Source organism: Aulonocara sp. 'chitande type north' Nkhata Bay, linkage group LG7, assembly GCF_057382095.1.
Source record: "Aulonocara sp. 'chitande type north' Nkhata Bay isolate Kocher_YH1m ecotype deep benthic linkage group LG7, A_spYH_male_GT1.1, whole genome shotgun sequence".
NCBI classification, from domain to species: Eukaryota; Metazoa; Chordata; class Actinopteri; order Cichliformes; family Cichlidae; genus Aulonocara; species Aulonocara sp. 'chitande type north' Nkhata Bay.
The window spans coordinates 23711671-23734222 of NC_141350.1; the positions used below are offsets into that span (position 1 = coordinate 23711671).

General features: G+C 39.3%; 1 protein-coding gene across 4 annotated transcripts in view; it reads left to right on the forward strand.

The window, feature by feature from the left end:
• The first annotated feature begins 1818 nt into the window (after positions 1 to 1818).
• lrriq1 (leucine-rich repeats and IQ motif containing 1) overlaps positions 1819 to 22552 on the forward strand; it is a 39495-nt gene continuing 18761 nt past the window's right edge. The window contains exons 1-18 of one of the 4 annotated variants that reach the window (XM_086299535.1): positions 1819 to 1921; positions 2059 to 2150; positions 2961 to 3057; positions 3164 to 3246; positions 3345 to 3459; positions 5079 to 5254; positions 6786 to 6860; positions 7198 to 8850; positions 9005 to 9157; positions 9274 to 9424; positions 10242 to 10435; positions 11189 to 11316; positions 11608 to 11681; positions 12142 to 12235; positions 17402 to 17581; positions 21356 to 21453; positions 21583 to 21745; positions 22272 to 22455. In XM_086299535.1, the coding sequence (XP_086155661.1) occupies positions 2073 to 2150; positions 2961 to 3057; positions 3164 to 3246; positions 3345 to 3459; positions 5079 to 5254; positions 6786 to 6860; positions 7198 to 8850; positions 9005 to 9157; positions 9274 to 9424; positions 10242 to 10435; positions 11189 to 11316; positions 11608 to 11681; positions 12142 to 12235; positions 17402 to 17581; positions 21356 to 21453; positions 21583 to 21745; positions 22272 to 22455 (3696 nt within the window). In that variant the 5' untranslated portion in view covers positions 1819 to 1921; positions 2059 to 2072. Of the gene's footprint in view, positions 1922 to 2058; positions 2151 to 2960; positions 3058 to 3163; positions 3247 to 3344; positions 3460 to 5078; positions 5255 to 6785; positions 6861 to 7197; positions 8851 to 9004; positions 9158 to 9273; positions 9425 to 10241; positions 10436 to 11188; positions 11317 to 11607; positions 11682 to 12141; positions 12236 to 17401; positions 17582 to 21355; positions 21746 to 22271; positions 22456 to 22552 lie in introns of those variants that run through there. The other 3 variants (XM_086299533.1, XM_086299534.1, XM_086299536.1) reach the window with 3 other exon arrangements.

Sequence of the window (22552 nt, forward strand, 5' to 3'; positions counted from 1 at the left end):
TCCCTCAGATGGAAATGATAGGCTCGATTTGCTCAATGGCTGCCAAGATAATGGCTACAGACGAGTAACAGAAAACCCTTGACAGTGTAAACACATGGGTGCTATCTAAACCTCTGCTGCGTTTGGGCCGGAGCCGCTATTGACTGGTGTAATCTGCTGCATAAATCTACAGCTTGGCCCTGTCTGGCTGCTGTCTGGGTTCCGTGCACTTGGACAAAAGCGCCGGACACCTTGCCCACTGACAAAGGGCCTAGCCCTAATTGGAGTAGACAAGGCTTGCTGATGGAGCCTTTTTAAGCAATTGAACTTGGTCAATGAATCTTAGGGGACCTAATACAACATAAGGGACAGGCAGTTTGACTCCAACAACGGCAGTAGCACCAAACTGTCCTGTAGCTCCCCGTCAGCCTAAGCACTGAAGTTGGGCTATGACCCATAATGACTTTTTATCAAAGTACAAAACGGTGAAGGTGTTGATCTTGTGCCACAGTAGGGCTGTAGATGGGCCGTGTTTCATTGTTATTGTGTAATTCAGCTTTGCTTTTTAAAGGACCTGGCGCCATTCCACTGTTTTGTTTTCATGTATTAGAATAGAGAACAGGCCTCACTGTGTCTCCTGACCAAACAGTTTTGGATGAAGGACAAGCTGTTCTTCGTTTGAAAGTTATCAGGAAGGAGACTGGGTTCCTTTTAGAAAGCTATCAGGAATGTGTATGGGAAACCTGTGTGGGCCACTGGAATCTCCTCAAAGAGAAGACTATAGGACAAGTGCAAAGCCCTCACCACGGGAGAGAGGAACTGGTCTTTGTGATCAGAAATGCCATGGAAAAAGTGCGCATTGTTAGCAGCCCAACAGATTTTGTCCCTCTGGTCGTGTGATTCACCTACAAGGTCTCGGGCTCACTGACCCCCCCCCCTGCTGGCTGTTAGAATGCCCACACAAGTCAGTGACACTACATTTTCTTCACACTAAGTAGCCAAATAGCTTTGCTGACCTCAGATTCATAATTTTGCTTCTGTAACTTCTGTGCAACTTTTTTCAATAACTGTGCAACAATATGAATTATTGTTTCAATGTTTTCTAGTTGGACTTCACCAGACAGATCTACAATTGTTATGCTATAAGTGTATTGAAAATTAAAGCATTTTTATTCAGATCATTTTTCTGTAATTTGATAGAATTTGATATTAAAAGATGAAACTTTTGGTGTATTGTCTCTCTAGTTATTGTCACGCATTATAAGGGGCTTCTTCTAGAGCTGTGTACCTTTGTGATGTGCACTAAGCCATTGCCTGTGATCGCCATCTTGTGGTAGTTTTTTCCTCTGTTCTGGTCGCCTGTTGATCAACGGGAAATTTAAACTGATGATGTAAAAAATTAAATAAATGCCTGCTTATTTACTCTTTTTTCTTTGTCTCGTGCGTTAGGAAGTTTCCAAGGATCAAAATAATTCAAGAATAGAATTATTAAATTGCAGCCAACGTTTGAGGCATTTTGAAATCATTTCATTTTTATAGCAAGCAACACGTGATTTTCTTTTTTCTTCTTCCTTTTTTAAGGACACAATGTATGTGCCACACATAAAAATGCCTAAATTAGCGCCCTCTTCATTCTTCATGTAAACACCATTAGAAAAGGACTCCTTTTCTAATCGTGTTTACATGAAAAATGAAGATAAAAATACTGACGTCAATACAACAAATGCAGTCTAAAAAAATTAAAAACAAAATGTAAGCCGCCTTTTTCCATTTAAAATATGAATTAGTTTTTCTTTTGCGTTTTGTTCGGTAAGTCCCTTTCGAGACTTCGTAGTTCACAGCGTTGTTTCCATAGAGACAGAACTTCGTCTAGACGCAAGAGGATCTTTCAGCCAAGTTCTTCTAAGCTTCTAAGCGAGTATAGCACTAGTGCTGTATCCAGGTAGGACATTTTAAATAATTACGTATAACTTAACGGTAAATATGAGTACTTTGGATAAACGTGTTACAGTAAATGGTTTCAGCAACTGAAACTTAGCAGACCGTCTAATCATGCCTTCATTTTCACTGCTCTGACAGATAAGTAAATCGTCATGCTGGAGCTGGATGAGCCATTCACCTCTGACGAAACTGAAGAAGAACAGGAAAATGTTTCATGTCATGAAGAAGAGGTAAGGGTGTGGGCCTCGTTCTAAAAATACAGCACATGCATGTATGTTTCCGCTATTCTCCAAAATATTCTCTTCATTTACTATTTTTTGTCCAATTCTGCATACATTCTATCACCCGGAGAGCTGGAAATTAACAGCTATTTGTCAGGGTAGACACCTTAATTTATATCTCTACCACAAAAGCATCAGGATGATTCGTTTGAGAGCCACACATGAGCAGAGTGACGCTGAACAGGACAGCGAAGCTAAACGGATAATGGATAGAAGATAAATTATGCACAACATAAGCTGACCCTCCGTAAATCCACTTACTGCCTTATGACTTATACATCCCAACTATTGCTTTTTCATATAGTGAGTATGGATGGGATTTAAGAAATTCTTCCAAATAAAAATAAATGGTACCAAATTGTCCAGTTCATTGGACTAATATCTCTTTAAGTGTAGTAATGCCATTTATGAATGCTGCTTAGAAAACAAAATGATAATTGCAACACAGTGACCCCAAAACCTTTGAGCTTTTGTATGTGTGGGTCACATACAGTGCAGACCCTTTTTTCCTTACTTTGTTTTTCTACTTTTGCATTCTCCCTGAACGTCTGCTGGCCTACTTTAAAATTAATCAGAAATCAATAAGGAAACCGATTGACCCATAAGCAGAATAGACAATGGATTTAGTATCAGTAAGAGTTATTGCTTCACTTTTGTCCCCACAATGCTTGCTAATATTGTTAATATTGCTTGCTTATATTAACATTTTCCTTTTGTGGCGAAAGCAGAAATAATAATTAACCTATTTTCTGACCGCAGGCTTCAGATAATTTCCCACCAGCTCTTCTAAGCTACTTTGAAACATCAAAAACTAGAGCGGCAGTTTGTGAGAAACTTATCCTTGAGGAACTTGAAGGTAAGTAATAACTTACAGCATTTAACTAATGTGTACGGTGATAAAGCTGAGATTATCTCCTCACCATTCTGGATTTTGTCTGCACTGTCTTTGAATTCCATGTCAGACTTCACACCATCAGATTCCACTGATAATATGATGAGGCTATCAAATGAAGTCAGCAAAGATATGGTGAAAGTGAATGAACAGGTAAATTGGTCTTAACTGTCTAATCTTGGTTGTTTTATTACATCTAAAATATGTCACGTGGCCTAATTTTTAAAAATGATTTCTTTTTACTGATACAGGTGGGTGGTGAAACAGAAAATGAGGAAAAAAAGGCTGATGGGTCCCTTCTTCAAACACGAATAGTGACACAAAATCCTTTGACTCACAATATGTCCATGTGGCCTAATAATGAAGGTAGATAACATGTACATGTGTATTGTTTGGGACAAAGACACCATTGTTGTAGTTTTGCTTCTGTACATCACCACAATTGATTGTAGATCAAACAACCAGCATGTGCTTGAAGTACACAGGCCAATAGCTAAACTGGACTCAAATGTTTTTACAGTGTTTTATTATGAAGTCAACAGGTGAATTTGTGGCAAAGTGTTACTAATGATGCGGCCGTGGGTCAGTGGGGGTGAAGGGGGAATTGGCAGGTTGCGACGGGGATGGAGCGGGTGCATCTGGGAAGAAAGGAGAACAAGGTTAAGAAGGCGCCAGACGCAGGGTATTTAGCGGAGGTGGTAATGACTGACAATGCTTACTGATAGTCAGGGTGAGCTTGGCTTTGAGGGAGAGGCGAAGAGAATCCAGGCGAGTACTGAAAAAGGCTGGCTGACCTGAGTGCCGAGGTGGTGAGTGGTGGCTGGAGGGCAGGCAGGTGAGGTTCTTTGTATTTTTCCAGAATGCGAAAAATAATCCAAGGAGAGCTGAGGTTGAAGGCAATGGCAAAGAAGGTCCAGGAAAACTGTAGCACAGGAAACCAAAGTAGGCAACAAAACAAGTGGCAAGAGCATGGGGCAAAACCTTAGCACCGATACCAACGTGAGGTCATTGACAAACTGGCAGCAAAGGAGAGTCTGAGTGGAGCTTAAATCCTCAGCCTGATTACCCAGAATCAGCCTCAGGTGTGCAGGACTGCAGGAGAGATGATGGCTCCGCCCAGGGGTGGAGACCAAGGGACTCAGGTGCCTGGTGGAACTTTCCAGTCAAACCTCCAGATCCTGACACAGACTTTCTTTTTTGCTTCAGTCCCTTATTTCCCCCAGGTTCAAATTTAATGGGATAATTGATTGACAAGCAGTGGCCATGTGAGGCCTGATCATTTTTTTTAAATTTTAAATGAAGGAGATATAATATCTCAAGTCAATTCAATTCAAGTCAATTCAATTCAATGTGTTTAATTTTTGTTTTTATAGCTTTATACTGTAATTTCAATTATTTATAATATCAGGCCAAAAGAGATGTTAGTGGAAGTGAGTGAAAAAAGTGAAGAAAAAAAAACTATCAGAGAGACAGCCAAAACTTTAGAAATGGCCAGAAAAGTGAACAACTTTGAGGTTACTGAAGTTCTGATGTTGCATAATACAGCCATAATACACTCGAAATAAAGGTAAAAGGTAACATAGTTTGCCACAAGACGTCACTACTTTCATAGAATTTGCTGTCACTCACGACTTCAGTAACATGAAAAGGTAGATAATCCTGTCTTGTGAATAGACTTTTAAATTTGCAACTGAAAGCATAAAGCTAATGGTGATCAAGCTTCCTGGAGGTATATTTTAGTTAAATCATATATAATGTAGATGGACTCAAAATCACTGCCACGTCACTGATGTAAATTTAGAAAAAAGATTAGATTTGGATCATTCTTTATGCAGGAAATTTGGTTGTTATTTGTTATTAGTGCATAACAATCAATGGAGAGGCAAGGCATGTCTTACTTTGAGCCTGATTTGAACTACATATGCATGGCTTTCCTTTCTTGCTTACTGAACTATTGAAGCCTTACATTTTTGTATTTGTCTTAGATGGAGCTGGAACAGATCGATGTTGGGAGACTGAGAAATATTTGGCCCGGGACTTTAGCAAACATGACATAGCACCAGAGAAACACTGTGATGAGGAGATGCATAAAAACGAGGAAAGGCAAAAAAGAGAAATTAACTTCCAGGAGGAGCTGAGGAAGATAATGGAGGCAGAGAAAGTAAGTTACTTCTGACTTTTTTTTCTCTCCTCGACATAGTACTTTTGGATCCAGGTGGTAGAGCAGCTATCCCATAATTGCTACGAATAAACAATAAGCTGGTCTTAAGGGTAATTACATAACCCAGCCTTACTTGGATATGGAGGAAGTGGAAAAGAGGCCTCTGATAGCCTGGTGCACCACAGAGCCATTGTTTATGTTTATGGCTGATACCTTACTTAGTAAGTACACAGACTTTGTCCACAGACCGATCAAGCTCACCACAGAGGATATGAAAGGTTTGACTGTAATTGTCCACTGGAGCAAAAATTGTGTGTCTTTAGGACACTGACACACTGAGAACACCATCCCCAAAGACACAGTGGGCAGAGAAGCAGAAGATCATCATATCAAGAAGAGCCTGAGTAAATGTGGTTATCCAGCTGGGTATTTGACTACGCTGGGAAGACAACTAAGCAGTGCTAAAGTGTCATCTAAAGTGAAGACCACTGGTGATTCCTTATGTGTCTGGAGTGTCGGAACAACAGTGACACATGTTTTCATAACATTGTGTCTCTGTGGCTTTCAAATTCCAAACAAAACTCTCAAAAGTTTGTCCACCCCGAGGATTGTGTCCTCTGCCTTAAACAGAGTAATATTGTGTACGCAGTTAAGGACCAAGAACATTGAGATGAATTATGTAGGTAAACTAAACAACCTCAAGCTTAAGAAATGGCACAACACATAAGAGATAGCTTGTCTAGCCTGGACTCTACAGTCTATTTACAGCATTAAAGCAGTGGTCACGCTTTCACTGGCACATGGAGGAACACTGATTTGAGCATAGTAACAAAGGAACCCTCCAACCAAACATAGTTTACACAAAGATCACATTGGGAAGACAGGTCAGAAACTGATAAGAAGAACAACGAAAATACACAACATGAGGTGAGAGGAGGAGAAAAACGAACTCCACGCAGAGTGAGCTCCTAATGGGAGAACAGTTTGAGAACAGAAAAAATAATAATTAGGATAGATTGCAGATTATTATTGTGTAAGCTGTAGAGTACTGCAGCATTTTGGTAATTAGTGCAGTGTATTGTGATTGCAGTCCTGTGCTTCTACAGTAACTGTGGCAGGAGCAAGATTGGTGCTTGAGTTATTCTCTCGCTCCTTTAAAATGAACTTAAACTCCTGCATCGTAACCATTTTTGACAATTTCTGTCCCTTCTGTAGATTATTCCAGAAAACCAGGCCAGCATATTTAAAAGCCTTTTCCCCCTCAGTTCTGTTCTGATTCTCAGGACAAACATTTGTATTATGATAATATGATGGGCTGGTATGGTGTGGTACAGGCTGGTATGTACAGCATTCATCACTAAAGTCAAGGGACCTGTTGTTTTACTGTGTTCTTAAGGAGTGGCCTCAGGATTAGATGTTTCATACCCCCAGACAAGGGTACGGAGGGCAAACTGTCACAGAGAAAATACAGAATGCAGCAAAAATGGCTGTATTAATTAACCCTGTTGTGTTTTATTTATTCTGGTTCCAGCTGCATGAAAAGGAACTGGAATTGATGGCGAAAAGAGCCCAGGAAAAACTTGAGCAGGAGATGCTGCTTCAGCAGGTAATTAATTTTTTTATTTTTTTCAAATTTGTGTGCAGTGTGACGTAGAGCACAGGCTCACCATTGTATTTTTAGACATTTGATATACTTTTGGGTATTTGTTATCAGCGCAGCATTTGGTAGAATCAATTTACTGAACATACTGGATTTATAAATCAGTGGTCCTCAAAAACACACCTTAAATTTAGTACTTATAGATGCTTTTTTCCATTTTGATTGAATACTTTTTGTGATGTTTGTAAATTCCATGTAGTTTGCTTAATATATTTCAAAGAATAGATTAAAGAAATGAGGCAACTAGTTTTTTTGTAACTCTATAAATATCATCTCTAATTAGGAACTGATTGGTAACTTACAAAAACAAGTGGAGCAAGAGAGGAGGATGATTGAGGAAGAGCAGAGAAAGAAAAACAAAGAGAAGAAAAGGAAAAATGAAGAAGAGAAAAGGAAAAATGAAGACATGCAAGCGAAAAAGAAGCAGGAAGAGGAAGACAGAAGGAAAATGAAGGAGGAAGAAGAGAAAATTAAGAGTGAAGAAGAACAGAAAAGGAAGAAACTGGAAGAGAGGAAAAGATTGGATGAAGAGGAAAAGAAAAACATGATAAAATTAAGACATAAAGAAGAAAAGAAGCAAAAGGAGCTGTGGGAAAGGGAGGAGGTAAAGAAGAAAATGGAAGAAGAAGAGATTAGAAAGAAAGAGGAAGAGAGAAAAATTGAAGAAATCAAGGATGAGGAGAGGAGAAGAGAGATACAAGAGGTGGAGGAGATAAAGCAAAAGCAGAAGGAGAGAAAGAAAAACAGGAAAAGTGAGGACGAGGAAACAAGAATAATGGATGTCAAAAACAATGTGACAGAGGTTTCTGGAAGGAAGATGACTGAAGATCAAAAGACAAAAAATAAAGAAATAAGAAGTATTAAGGAAGAAAAGAGAATAGATAACGGAGGTGAGGAAGAGACGACAAGAAAGGAAATTGTAAGAAAAACTACAGAGCATAAAATGGAAAGAAATGAGGTAGAGCAAAGAGAAAAGCCCGAGATGAAGAAAAAGCTGTTGAATGAAGACATCAGGGGAAAAGATGAGAATAAAAGAATAGATGACAAAATGCAACTCACGGAAAGTGAGGAAAAGAAAAAGAACGATGAGGAGAGTTTGGAAAATCAAGATATGATGAGGAAGGAGGAAAAGACTAAAACAAACAAAGAAGAGCTGATTACAATGAGAATGGAAGAAATGAAACAGAATGAAGAACAAGAACACAGAAACACAGATGAAGTAATAAAACTCAAGCCAGAGATTTGTGAGAATAAAGACCAGAACACAAAAATGGAACATGAGAGGAAAAAAGATAAAGAAAAGAAGCAAGAAGAGTTGCAGAAACACCAAGAGGGGCTTAGTATAGGAAAAAAGAAGGATGGGACGGGAAACAAGGAAGATGCAAAGGATTATGGAAATGAGGTGAAGGAAAACATACAAGCAGAAGAAAGGAAAGTAGAAGAAGAGTTGAAAGAACGAGTCATAAGTAAGAATGAGCTGCGAGACAAGGAAAGAGAAAATAGCAGCATGCAATCTCAGAATACTGGCAGGATCTCACACCCAGGAGGCAACACCACGCGGACCTCAAGTGCTAATTCACTGCAGAGTGAATCTACAGCTGACCCCGTCAGCTCTGAAACTGCAAAACAACAGAACCTAAACAAGAACATCAGTCAGATCCCTGTGTATAAAACCAGTAACCGGCAAGATCCTGCAAAGCCTGGCACTTCTTCTTGCTTTTTGCCTGCAGGCCTTCCAGAGCACACAGAGCAGAAGAGGCTGTTGTGGATGAAGGAATGCATCCGTTGGTCTAATCTGTCCTGCCAGAACAGGAGGAAGCAGAAAGGATCAGTCCGGAGTAGGACAGGGCCAAGGAGGGTGGCAGAGGGTAGCAGTCTGCCCCCTCTGTGCCCACACACTCTGCTTCAGTCCACAGGATGGAGATCCCTGCAGGAGGTAACATACTGTGTGCTTAGCTGTGATCCAGGAACACTGATGAAAATGTTTTGTACTTAAATGTTTGTTGTGTTCGGAAAGAATATTCACACATAGAACCCATTATTTTCATTTGAGATCCAGAAGCGCTGAAATATGTTTGGCTCTCTTTCAGGTTACCAGTGTGACCTTGGAGGACTTACCTGGCTGTAGCCTTTTTACCCTTGCCCAGTGTACTCAACTTCAGTCGCTCACCCTCAGACGCTGTGGACTGAAATCATTGGAAGGTATCAACCACTTACAAGAGCTCTGGTACATTGACCTACAGGTGATTATATAGTTAAAAAATAACAAAAATAACAAAAAACTAGTCATTACTGTGATTTTTTTTCATGTTGTTTCAGTCATTTCAGTCACAACAGCTTTGCTTTTGTTTTGTTTTAGGAAAATGACATCTCATTTGTGGATTGTGAAAACATGAGCAGCTTACGAGTTCTTCAACTTGCCCACAACAAGCTGACTTCCATCCATGGTTTAAATGGTGCTGAGAATTTGGATATTCTTGATCTCTCGCATAACTCCATCACCCGTATTGGTGAGAACTCATGAAACACTGACAGCTATTGAAAAAAGCCCCAAAAAAGAAAAACGGATTAATTTTTTCGTCAGTATAATGTCTGAAAGTGTTTGTGTTTTAAATACTTATTTGCTAACAATGTGTGTGTAGCAGCTTGAGATAACGCGTGACTGATCCGAACACCTGGTAAGTCTAAAATCCTCAAAAAAGAGCAGCATTCACTTAACCTGAGAACAGGCACGATGCCATCGTGTTCCATGTAAACACAGAAAGTAGTATGAGTGTGAAACTTCAAAATAAAAAGAGTCTATGGAGTATGTCAAATGCATTTGGACTTCTTTATGTTTAACAAAATGAATGAAAGTTATGGCTCTTAACATCAGAATCCTGGTAAAAGACATGCTGCAGTTACAATACATTTCTTACATATATTTCATTTGAAATTCTAAAGGACTACATTCAGAGCTTATCAAACCTGAGAAATAAACGTGAAAATGGAAAAAAACAAACAAACAGTATCTAAAATCTTTCATGCAACATTTTACTTATTACCTCACATGCTAAAGGACTATCATAGATGGACATCAGGAATTCCAAGTTTCCCTCCAGGTTTAACTAAACTTCCTCTTCTGGTCAAAAAAATCAATGTAATGTAATGTAACACAAGAGGGCAGCATCTCTCTTCTTTCCTGCTGAGGACTTCACACCATTCACTCTGCAGTGAAAACTGAAATTTTGACTCCATGTACAGACTGTACTTTTTTTTTTAGACTGTATCATGTCAACTTTTAAGACTCATGCTCTGCTTTCTGCATATATTCTGTCTGCTTCCTAGCTGGTCTGGAGTCTGTAAGGAGGCTACAGAGGTTGTCAGTGAACCACAACCAGCTGATCAACACCAAAGGGATGAGAGATGTATATACACTGCTCCACCTGGATTGCTCTCACAACCACCTGGCCAACGTGGAGGGTCTGGAGAACAGTGCTCTGCTTCACACACTGGATCTAAGAGGAAACGGCCTTACTGAGGTAAAAACTCACGGCAGATGACTGGAAGCACTAAATCTAATATCACTGTTCACTGTTGCAATTTTGCGAGAGCTGCAGAGAAAGTGGTGTGGGTGTTTGAGACAGGTGATGGGCTTGAATTAAGCCTAAAATCCTTTTGCTTTTATTTACTACGTGCCCTTTTAATTGAGAAACAGTTCCCCTTATTCCAGAAGTTACGTTTAGTGATAAATGATTGTCAAACCTTCAAAAAATAAAATTAAAACCAGGCAAGTATGACAAATATAAATAAGGTGCTTAATTTCAATTAAAAAAAAAAGGAAGCTGATCCATCAGATCTAATCCAAGAAGTACCTCAGTCAAACACATGCTGTTGTTTGCTAATTCGCATTTCTCAGCTGTGAAAATAAATTTTACCTGGCCAAATTTCAAATTTTCTCCAGTCCAGCAGATGTGCTGTTAAAAATGTATATTATTGCACACATGTGATAATGGCCCACTCTATCCTCAGTAATCTTTCAGTCACAGATTAACTATGCTTGTGTTTGCCAAGCCTGAAAGTTTTATCACAGTGCTTCACAAGCAGTGTGAAAATGAACCTGACGAGCTTCGCTTGTGGCAGGCACTCATAGCAGTAGGCATAGCAGGGCTAAAACAACTGACATTGATGGATGAGGTCGTTTCGTTGCTACAGCAGGAGCAGCGGTGTGAAGTTAGTCTAACCTCACAGTGTGATGGGTGTTAACTGACGACTTTGTCCTGTTGCTTCATCAGCCCCCGAGTCTGAACAACCAGGTCCTCCTCAGAGAGCTATATCTGGATGACAACAGCGTCTCCTCCCTTCACGGCCTCGCTGCCTGCTGGCTTCCTCTAATGCAGCACCTCTCTGCAGCTCAAAACGGGTATCCAGTATTCATCCAATACTACTTGCCATCTGTCTTCGCCTAAGTTTTGTTATGTGATATATATTCAAAGTAGAAAATAACACACGTGCCACAATTTTTTCTGGCTTTTCTTTCTTTTGAAAATGTAACTTGATATAAAAAATTGCAATCAGTAGGTTCTGTAAAACCACGACGAGTCAAAGCCACACAGTCGCATAAATTCAAAATGCTTCTGTGTTTAACGGTGACATGAGCGATGCATTGAGATGTGGTCTAGCTTCTAATGTAATTTGTCTCTTATTTTCCTAGAATTACTCAGCTGCCCTCCATGTCTAATTTTGTGTCCCTTGAAAATCTGGATCTTAGATACAACTGCCTGTCAGGTAACATGTTTTCTTTATAAAATGGTGAATGGGCTGTGCTTGTTTAGCGCTGTTTTACCTTAGTGGTTCAGCAAACGTCTCTTGTTCACTGTTATGCAAGCGCTACTCCTAATAGAGCATCGCCTGCTCTGTTAGGAGCAGCTTGGCCTTCATTGTTTTGCTCAGGACAGCCTGAGTATAGAGCTGCTAATCCTGTGATTAGTGGTCAACCTGTTTTACCACCTAAGCCAGTTTAAAACCTGTGGTTTTTCTTCTTCTTTCAGCTCACCGTACTTGAACTATTGCTTTTATATTTTGTTGATCTTATTTCGGTGCCTTGTGTAAAATTTTGTAACTTTGTAACTTTGATATAAGTTCACTACACACCTCTGCTTATTTCATGTAGGTTGATATAGTTTGTAAGTTGGAGTTATATTGAAACTGAAGAATATATTGAAAAACGTGTCATGCTCTCTTTCAGACCTGCAGAATGTGTGTGAAAATCTTGAGGGATGTCAGTTCCTGCGTGAAATCCACCTCACAGGGAATCCTCTTCAGCAGGAGAGTGGCTGGAGGTAGGGTAAGCACTGGACAGAGTAAGAAAATGACATGATATACTGTCTTTTTAGAACTAAATATGTTGTTATCTGTATGTATCTGCTTTCACGACCCATCATGCAGTGATAGTGCATTGCGCTAGTTTCAGGAATCTTGAATTTTCTGGCTGCCTCTCGTTGAGACACATTTTCCTCACCTGCTCCACAGTTTCAAATCAAGATATAGTAATTAGAAATTTCTGTTCTTTTTGGAAATTATTTGGATAGAAGTTCCAGTTTCTGCCTCTTTTGCTCTTAAATATAACTTGATATGATGGGTGATCAAAGGAAAATACCACTGAAAAGTCAGTATTTGCCTATCCAAAATTTAGTCTGTGGGCTCAGGTAGTCTAAACATTCCAGCTGAACACTGGTCTCCCTGTCCACTTCCAGGATTACCACTCTGATCTGCATTGCCTATTAGATTACCAACATCTGTATGTGTGTATGCCACACTAAGTGGTCATAATTTCCAAAATATTGATACAGCAGAAAAATCAATTATCTTTTCATTGTCAATTTGCTCATTCACTTACATTGCTTAAATATTTTACCAGTGTTAAGGCAGTTGCAATGAGTTTATATGAAAAATATGCAATGAGCACTTATATTCTTTGAGGTTCTACTGGGATGTCATGAGCGGTGATGTCAGCTGTTACAGGTTTGCAAAGTTATTTGGCTCCTCAGAGTCAGTTACACCCAGCAAAATAACCAAAATATGAAAAACTATACTAGTTTTGGAAACTTTTTGCTTATTTAATAGTCAGATTTTTATCATTGTTCATATGTTGGAGTTACTGCCCAGCAGGTTCAATAAAAACATCAATAAAAAAACAAAACAAAACAAATGTTCTGTTAAATTTTTGCCAGTACCACTGCCAATGTTGGTTTCCATAAATGGTAAATGGCAAAATTTAACGTGTGATTAAAAAAAATACAGGAAAAAAAGCCTTTAAAAATTTATATTCATTTTAAAATGGTACATTGTACCATATTTTTTTAATGATTTTTATTGTGCTGACAATATGAACATAAAATCTATTTTTTTTATCTTTAGATTGAGTTTTTAGAGGATTCTTTGCTGGAATAGGTGTAAAACTATGAGTTACTTGTGAACACTTTCTTCCTTAAGCCATAACTGAAACATTACCTTAATTTTTCACTGAACTTTACTTAACCCCCAGTGCCAACAGTAGAATTAACCCTCAGTATTTCCACACTCATGCCCTTGTCCTTTCATCCTCAGCCAGTGATAACACTGGCTAAATAAAAGCACCAAAAGGCAAGCGCTAAGAATTACAATCCCTGTAGGCACCCCCTGATCCAGGAGAAATAGATGAAGAAAATACTGGCCCTGATTAATCAGAGCCGCTTAAAGAGCCTATGTTTTGGAGGAAGTCTTCACTAAATGAAATACGGAGTTATGCTCATAGGAACTGGAGAATCAGGATGAAGGATCCAAAAAAGTGTTTTAAAAGAAAAGGAGGATAAAATTTATAACAGTTTAGTAAGACTCAAGTTGAAGTTTGAGTATCTTCAGTGTACTGTAGATATAGCTGTGAATAATGAAGCCCTTATATTAAAAAGGTAATAAGTTGCTGCTATTTATCCAATTTTGTCTAATTCGGGTTTGGAGCTTCATTTAAAGACAGCGAGTCAGGCATCCTATTTAGGGTTGGAATCCAATTCTAATCTGTGTTTGAGAGACCCAGTGATCCACATCCAATCAATCAATCAATCAATCAATCAATCTATCTATCTATCTATCTATCTATCTATCTATCTATCTATCTATCTATCTATCTATCTATCTATCTATCTATCTATCTATCTATCTATCTATCTATCTATCTATCTATCTATCTATCTATCTATCTATCTATCTATCTATCTATCTATCTATCTATCTATCGTGAATATATAAGTACATGTAAAGTACTTCACATTATAAAGAAAGACATTTTCATATAAACCATTTATGAATGCATCTGAAGCAGTAAATGACCTCAACACATGTTTTGTTCTCTCTGGTGAAGTCGTGGGACAGATTTAAGAGCATACAGTACTCTGGGAATCGGTTTTAGAAAACCCAGTTCTTAATGTTTTAAAAACTGACTTCGCAGCCCAAAGGCTTTTATTTTTGCAAATTTTATTGTTGCTGTTCCCTAGTGCCCTGTAGAGTTTCCAGCTCCACATTTTCCCACTGCACAGAGACCACATTTGGCCAGTGCTCCACTAGTAGATGCTCTTAGTCTGTTTCTCTGGCAGATATTTGAGATTCCTCTGCTTGCACATCCTTAGCCTCGGGCAGTGGTTACCTCTCCCCCTGTATCACAGCCATTCAGGGCGCTCCTCCAGCTGAATGCTCACACTACCTAACATATGCACTTTGGAAAGGATTTCTATCCAAAGTGGCTGTGTAACTACACTTTTAGAAAATGGCACTAGATTGATAGTAATGAGTTCAAACAGGTTCAGATTGTAGACTCAGACAACCATTAATACCAGGGGATGACTAAATCACTGTACATATGGTCCTTTAATTAGTTCAGAGAACAAAATGTACTGTGTACAAAACAACATATACTGTGAGAGGAAAGTTAAACGGTTTCTTCAAAACACTACGGTCTAAACAGAGAATGGTTCTGCCAGCTTTAGAGAAGCTTTCTGTTGGCTGTGAATATTATTTTCTTAGTCAGGCAGTGATTGTAATTTGACAGTTATGAGTCGTATTAGTAAGTAAATAACTGGAAACAAATATAGAACTCAAATTAAACTACGTCTATTTGGCAAAACTATTTTGTGATCTACAAAATCTGTTGAGTAAAATAAGTGTCCTGTTTCATAGCCCTGACACCTCTGTGCAACCTCAACCTGAGTTCCGTTCAAGTTGCCCTCATTGTCTTTGTTACCTGTTAATAGTGTTGTTTATTATAAACTTTAAAAAAATCACCAAGCTGTTTGCCTTTAATGCAGAGGTAATGAGTTCATACAAAAATACAGATATACATAATACCAGTAGCAGTTACAGTTTTTCTCAGTTGCTTTGGTGCATTTCTCACAACAGAATTGATCTCTGCACCACTACTAAGGCTCTTCTCAAAACAATTAGTGCAAACTGCAAAACATGGTGGATAACTTGCAAAAGTGAGTCACTTCATCAAAAAGAAAAGTCATTAGTTCAAAATAAGTAGTCAATGCTTCAAAAGCAAGTCCCTTAATCAAAACAGATAATATATTCATCAAAAGCAAGTACTTATATCAAAGTGTCAGGGCTGTCACAATTACAAGTCATTACACCAGCACCTTTGGTCACAAAATCAAATTCAATTCAATTCAATTCAATTCAATTTTATTTATATAGCGCCAAATCACAACAAAAGTCGCCTCAAGGCGCTTCAAATGGTTTGAACATGTTCTCATTATGACGGATTTCTTTGTAGGTGCTCCCCAATGACATGTCAAGTCTGGACAGCATCCATGGCATGTTGAAAACCATAAATTGTAAAGGAAAATCAAGACACTTCATATGCACTCTTGATAATATTTAATTGAAACTGTTCACAGCATTGTGCAACTGGGGAAATACAGCAAATCAAACATTTTACAGCAAACATAAACTCACTTAGACAGTAAACCTTACTGCAGTAGTTATGAAACAAAACCCTGAAAAACAGACACTGCTGCATATCAATCATTGATATCTAGACGCTCCCGTCTGTCTGCCCACATATTTGCATCAACATCACAGCGAATGTCAGCTCTATCGACGCATCGGGGAAAGTATCTTCTGGAGTGTCGAATCCACCCTCTGCAGGACTCTGCTGTGATGTCATCACAAGCTGCATCCATAGCTGCTAGCAGGGTCATTTGGGTATGTGGATGCCTGTCATATACCTTCCACCTCCAGGAAGAGAAAAACTCCTCAATTGGATTTAGGAATGGAGTGTAAGGAGGAAGAAACTCCATAAGCATCCTGTCGTGTGCTGCAAACCACTGCCTGACTACAGCAGAGTGATGGAAGCTAACATTATCCCAAACCGCTACATACATTGTCCGATTGTCACCAGGATCATCCCTTTCATTTTGTGGGATTAGGTCCCTATAAAGAGCGTCCAGAAAAGCCAACAGGTGTTGTGTATTGTATGCACCAATACGAGGAATATGGGTGTGGACGACATTTTCTGAGATTGCTGCACACATTGTAATATTTCCTCCTCGTTGGCCTGGGACATCAATGGTGGCTCTTTCTCCAATGTGATTTCGTCCACGCCATCTGCCTTTTGCGAGATTGAATCCCGCTTCGTCAAGATATACAAACGTGTGCAGGGGTTCCCTGGCTTCCAATTCCAGGATACGCTATACAAAGGATGAGAATGAAAAAGTCTGTAATGGTGCATTTGGCACAACAGATTGTACAGTTTGAATTGTTAATAGGATTACAGTAACATGCATAAATGTAAGTGCAGTACATGGCCTAAACTTTTACAGTAAACAGAGGTACATATGCAAACATGTTTTACCTGTACATACTGGTGACGGAGCTCCTTCACTCGTCACCTGTGACTGGGTAGAAGAGGCTTTTCATTGGTTGCAAGTAAGAGTAACACACACCACCTTATCTCACACATTAGTGTGAGATAAGGTTCACCTGAGAAAAGTAATTTATGGAGATTTTCATGGAAACTCCTTAAAAATAGGGTTTTCAAAATGGGTGTACAAATTGTTTGACAAGATGTTCAACAATTTTGAGTGCACTGACACAAGCAATGAAATGAAGACTATTAGTTGTAAGGACAATGACTATTAAGCCGGTACAAGTATAAATAATTGTGACATTCATGATAAAAGCAAGGAGATAGTGATGAATAGCAAGTCAAAAGTGACCATTCTTTAGATATTTGTACTTACTCAACTGCTTCATGTCCAAAGGCATTTGCCTTTGGACACCGCCACAAGGTTGTGCCAAAACAACTACATGTTGTGGAGGTTGAACTAACTATTGTGCAAAGTTTAATTCTGTTGTGAGAAATGCACCAAAGCAACTGAGAAAAACTGTAAAATGGTATAAATAATGCATTTAAAAATATTAGTAAAATCACTTCTGCACAGCTCAGGTTTTGCTGATTTTACTTTCCTTTTCAGATCCACACTACAGAAATCAGTGCCTGGCCTTAGAGTCATTGATAGCCAGGAGACAGATTCCTTTTTCTTGCCTCCAGCTGTTCAGCAGGTCAGCTCGGCCTCAGACTGCTTCCTAACTTTCTGCCAGGCTCAGCTTCAGCAGACTCAGAATTTACAGCAGCATCACAGCAGGGAGCACAGGTAAGAGACAGGCTGCCTGTGTCAATGTGCTTGCAGTGTGCTATGTGTTTAGTGTGGATAACTGCAGGTTTTGCCGGTGGTAGGATGTGTGTTTGACCCCAGAAGTTACTGCTAACACTTTCTTAAGTTATCCACATTGTGGAAGAGAAAACAATCTGCAGATACAAGTGCTTATTGTGAACTCAGTTTACACAATTTCCATATTGTCAGATTTCATACTCACACTCATCTTATATGATCTGTATTTGTAAACTAAAATATTGCAGGTAAGCTGCAGATTTCTGAAGAAGCTTGAAAGCAGATCATGGGGAAGAGGTGCGAAATGTTCAGCTTCAAATAATAAAAAAAAATTGGTTATGGTAATAGAAAACGAATACTGTACTGCAGAATTCTCGTCTCTTCTACTGTATGCATAAAAATCAAGTTATGTTTGACTGAGAGTACTTAAGATATAAAGAGATAGGATGAAGGCATGAGGTCAAACCGAGAACAGGTTGAAAAGAAAAGAAGAATCAAATAGTAAAAGGGAATAATAAAGAACAGGGCAAAACAACAAAAATAACCCAAAACCAATGCACCAGAGGTTATATTACACTTTTTTTGTCGTGTACTGCTGAACCTGTCAGAGATACCGCCATCAAGCAGTGAGGAATGTTAGCTATCCTCTTGTTATGTCTGATACATAGGGCGTAGTGAGCCTAAAGACAACGTCCATCTATTTTCACAAGTCCTTCAATGTCACTGGCCTCTGCACATATTGACACTCCTATACAAGGAGGACCACCAGCACTTAAAACAGTGGTCAACTTTCTGCTTATCTTCCTGACCTTTTCAAATTACACAGTACAAAAGATGAAACATGGTGGCGGCTTCTTGTATGGGTCACATCGAGGACTCCTATGGCTTGGGGGAGGTTAGCGTGGCCCTCCCCTTGCTTCGCCCCTCACTGAGTGCCCTCTACCCTTCTGGCCTCTGGACAATGAGCCATTTTGGGGGCTTTGCAAGAGCCAACACAGCCATTTAACCCCTGGCCTGACCTTGTGTCAGACTGAGTTTTTAGGGGAGTTGAGAAGAGTGCCACACGCCAGTCAACTGGTGACTGTAAGGTGAGGTACTGTGGCGTATTAGGGCTATTACTCTCTTTTACAAGGTGTAGGGATTCTACCAAAGTGCCTCTGTTTCACCCATAAATGAGCATGCCTTACAATCCAGTCCTGTATGCCATTAAATCAAAACATTTTTTGGATGTGGTGGGAAAAAGACCAATAAACCCATCTACTACCGCAATCTCCCCACTTTTTCCACTGTGTTCTATGGCACTCAGTATTTTTTAGGTTTGAATTGCTCCTTATGTGGTTGTAATGTAAAAGAAGTGAATCAAAAATTATGTTTCTATGTCATGTGGAAAAAGATGGGTTATAGAGTTTTGCTAAAGCTAGTGTGTGAGCAGTCTGAGTTAAACAAATGAAATGAGTACTTTCCACTCATTGTGCCTTCTGTTTGTGGTACCATCACACAGTATGGTAAAGAAAAACTGCTAAGGCAAAAAGCCAAAGCTTTGAAGAATACACCAGTATTAGTCCATTTCAGATTGCTGAAGCCTCATTTTAGCATTAGCTAAATGTGCCCTGAGCATCTTGCAAAGGGTAGTGTGAACAGCAGAAGCAACTACAGCAACCTATATGTTTTTTTGTGTTTGTTTTCATCAACATTTTAGCATTATGTCTTTTATCCTTTCTCCCACCACTCACCCCAGCCAGTCATGTGAGATAGTTGGCCCTGCCGGAGGTTTTCATCCCCACTGTTGCCTAGTGCTTGCTCTTAGGGGTCGTCTGATTGTTGGGATTTTCTCTCTGTTTTTATCAATTTTATTGTTATCACCAAACCACATTTTTCACCCACAATGTAGAAAAAGTGAACATAGAAGTGAAACAGTTACACAAGACTTTTGTTGTGTTAAGTATACATATCATTTCTGGAGCTGTGAGGTCTTCTATGTTCTGTTCATAGTTGTCTGACAGTTGCGACAGACACAAATTGAATTTTCAAAAGGACAGTAAACGCCTCTATAATATAACTAGTATAGGGTTTGCTGCTGGCTCAGGAATTTCTTGCAGCTCTCGACCTCAGTTTTTTGTTGAGTGGCCTCCTGGGGACACCCATGTGATAAAGCAACACCAAATATCTCTAAATTTCCTGTATTGCAAGTCAGAAGACAAATAACCACTGAGAGCTTTTAGCATCTACATACATGGTTGGATATGTTCACAGGCGAGCATTAATCAGTGAATAACTTTTCATTTTCCTGTCATGAACATTGTATACTGAAGCTTTCTTTTACCCGTGTTATGGTGACCCTGGAGTGAACCAGCAGGTAGAGGGAGGGAGGGTCACTGGTGTCACAATCCTTTAAGACCTTCTGACTCTTCTCTTTCTTATCCCACTGAGAGTGAAGAGCGAGGTCTTTGTAGAGAAGGAGTTGCACTACTTGTGGCTACTGGCCTTCCAGACTGGCCAAGCGTCTCTGGCCCCTCGGGGTTTAAGACAAGGAGCGGAGCATAGCTAATAGATTAATTAAGTTTCCATTGAGGTAGCTTTGTTGTCAGTTTATCCCCTCAATGAAAGAGACATTATATGGTATTAGGGCACTCACAGAGCAGGCAGACAGCTCTTTCTCTCTCGCCCCCTCACCACCCCTACCCTCACATAAATATAAGGACACACACTGACCACACCTATCACAGGCTGGCCAAGAATAAGAGCTAAAAATGGATATATATGTGATATTTAACTCAAAATGGAATGGCTTTGATCCTTTTTGAATGATTTAATTTTCTAACACCACCGATCACTGTGTGTTTTTAAAGAAGTCCAGACGCTTTTCTTTGCAAGCTCCTTTGACCACTTTTAGGGTTGTTTAATGCAAGAATGAGATTCTTTAAATATGTCTTCTCTATGTCCTGTGAGGTGAACTCCGTGGAGAGGATTGCTCTGATACTGTAAAAGCAGATAAGCTATAACTTTGACTTTTATGCAGGTCAGATTTAATTATACTGGTGATAAGAAAAAAATTGTTCTGTTTCCAGAATAGATTCACATACATTCTAATCACAATGAGGATTATACTACTAGTCTATAACCAAAACTCTCAAAGAAAGATTTATTTAAGTTACTTGAAGACGTTTCACCTCTCATCCGAGAAGCTTCTTCAGTTCTGCTTCTGAAGAAGCTTCTCGGATGAGAGGTGAAACGTCTTCAAGTAACTTAAAGAAGTCCAGACGCTTTTCTTTGCAAGCTCCTTTGACTACGATGACCTGGATGACTGAGAACCTTCACAGACAACCCTAAAAGTGGATAACTGCTTCTCCTGAGCTCAGAACAATATGCTACAATTACTGCTTACAGTAAACCTATTAAATAAATTTGATTGGGAACCATGTGGACTAAGATTAACTTTAATGTCATTCACTTTATTGCCATTGCACAGTCATACTTTGTGTTGTACAATGAAACTGGGGTTCCTTCCTTCATCGGTACTAAAAGAAAGGCGAACAGTAATCATGATAAATAAGATATATGCAGAATAAGGTGTACTTGAAATGCAGAAATGAAATGGGCAGCGATAAAAATATATGTGCAAAAATAAAATCAGTTATGTAGGTCAGGTCAGGTCAGGTATTTGCATTGATTAGGACTATTGCCCTGTTGCCAAACTGGTCTGTATTGCCAGTTAATAATGTAACGTGAAATATTTTTGTATGTGTTTGTTTACAGCAGACTTGCATTTCCCTTTAATGATGTGCAAAGCTTCTGCCGGCACTTCAGTATGACTCTGAAGCTGGCTGAGGACCAGAGATTTGCCCATGAATATGGTGAGACCACTGTGTCTGATGAACACTGGGCTGCAAGTCAAACAGCGCCTGAGAAAACACTGGATAGTGTCATTGGTGAAGAGCTTATGGATTGCCGAGATATAGAGTCCACTAACAAATTACCACCAGTCTTTCCAAATAGAGACATCATGAGATGCAGCTATTGGAATTTTGATGAGACTCCAGCTACAGAGAGTCACTATGACACATTTGGCCCAAAACAGGGTCCAGCGACCTTCTTCAGTGATGAAAAAGCATCTGTCTCCAGCCATCAAGACTTAAACCTCAAAAAGTAATTCACTCTCTGCTTTTATCTGAGTCACTCGTGTGTATGTTTGTATATTCACTCTAATAAAACCTTTGTATTCGATGAAAGATCAGCTGATAAAAATGCATGCGATGAAAACCTCCAAATTCATTCGTGGTATACAACTGGATGCTGCCGACTTAAAGCAAACACTCTGTTTTTATGTAATTCTTTTAACAGAGCTCAGCCTTTTATTAGTTTCTGCTGCAAAGCATTTGTCATCATTGGAGCCTCCTCTACTTGATTTACACCAGAAGACGTTGAAGATTTTATTCATTTTAACACGCAGCTTTATCATTAACACTGTGCTATCTTCGGGAGGACAATACATCTTTGATTTGAAGGGTGGCTTTAGACAGGCTTAAACTCTCCAGAGTACTGCTCTCCAGATGTCTGCTCACATATAAATTCATGTTTTGAAAGATGAAGGTGCTATGATATCATGTGCAATATATCCCTCACTTTGTGTGTATTTAAATGCCTGTGTGTGTGTGTGTTCTTTTTTGAGCAGCACAGCAGCAGTTGTGATTCAGCAATGTTGGAGGAAATACAAGCAGATATGTGGGAACATTAATGCTCCCCCCATCACAGAGAAAGGAGGAGAAAGAGGAGGAGATGGAGGAAAGCCAGAGTCAAGACTTTTCTATATTAATAGGAGCACTGCTGGCAAACACTGTGCGGCAACTGTCATCCAGGTAAAACATTTGTAGCTTGTAGCATTTGTAGCGTCCTAGAACAATTTCCCTCTGAAGATTTCTGGGTAACAACTTAGAACGGTTATCCAGGCGAGTT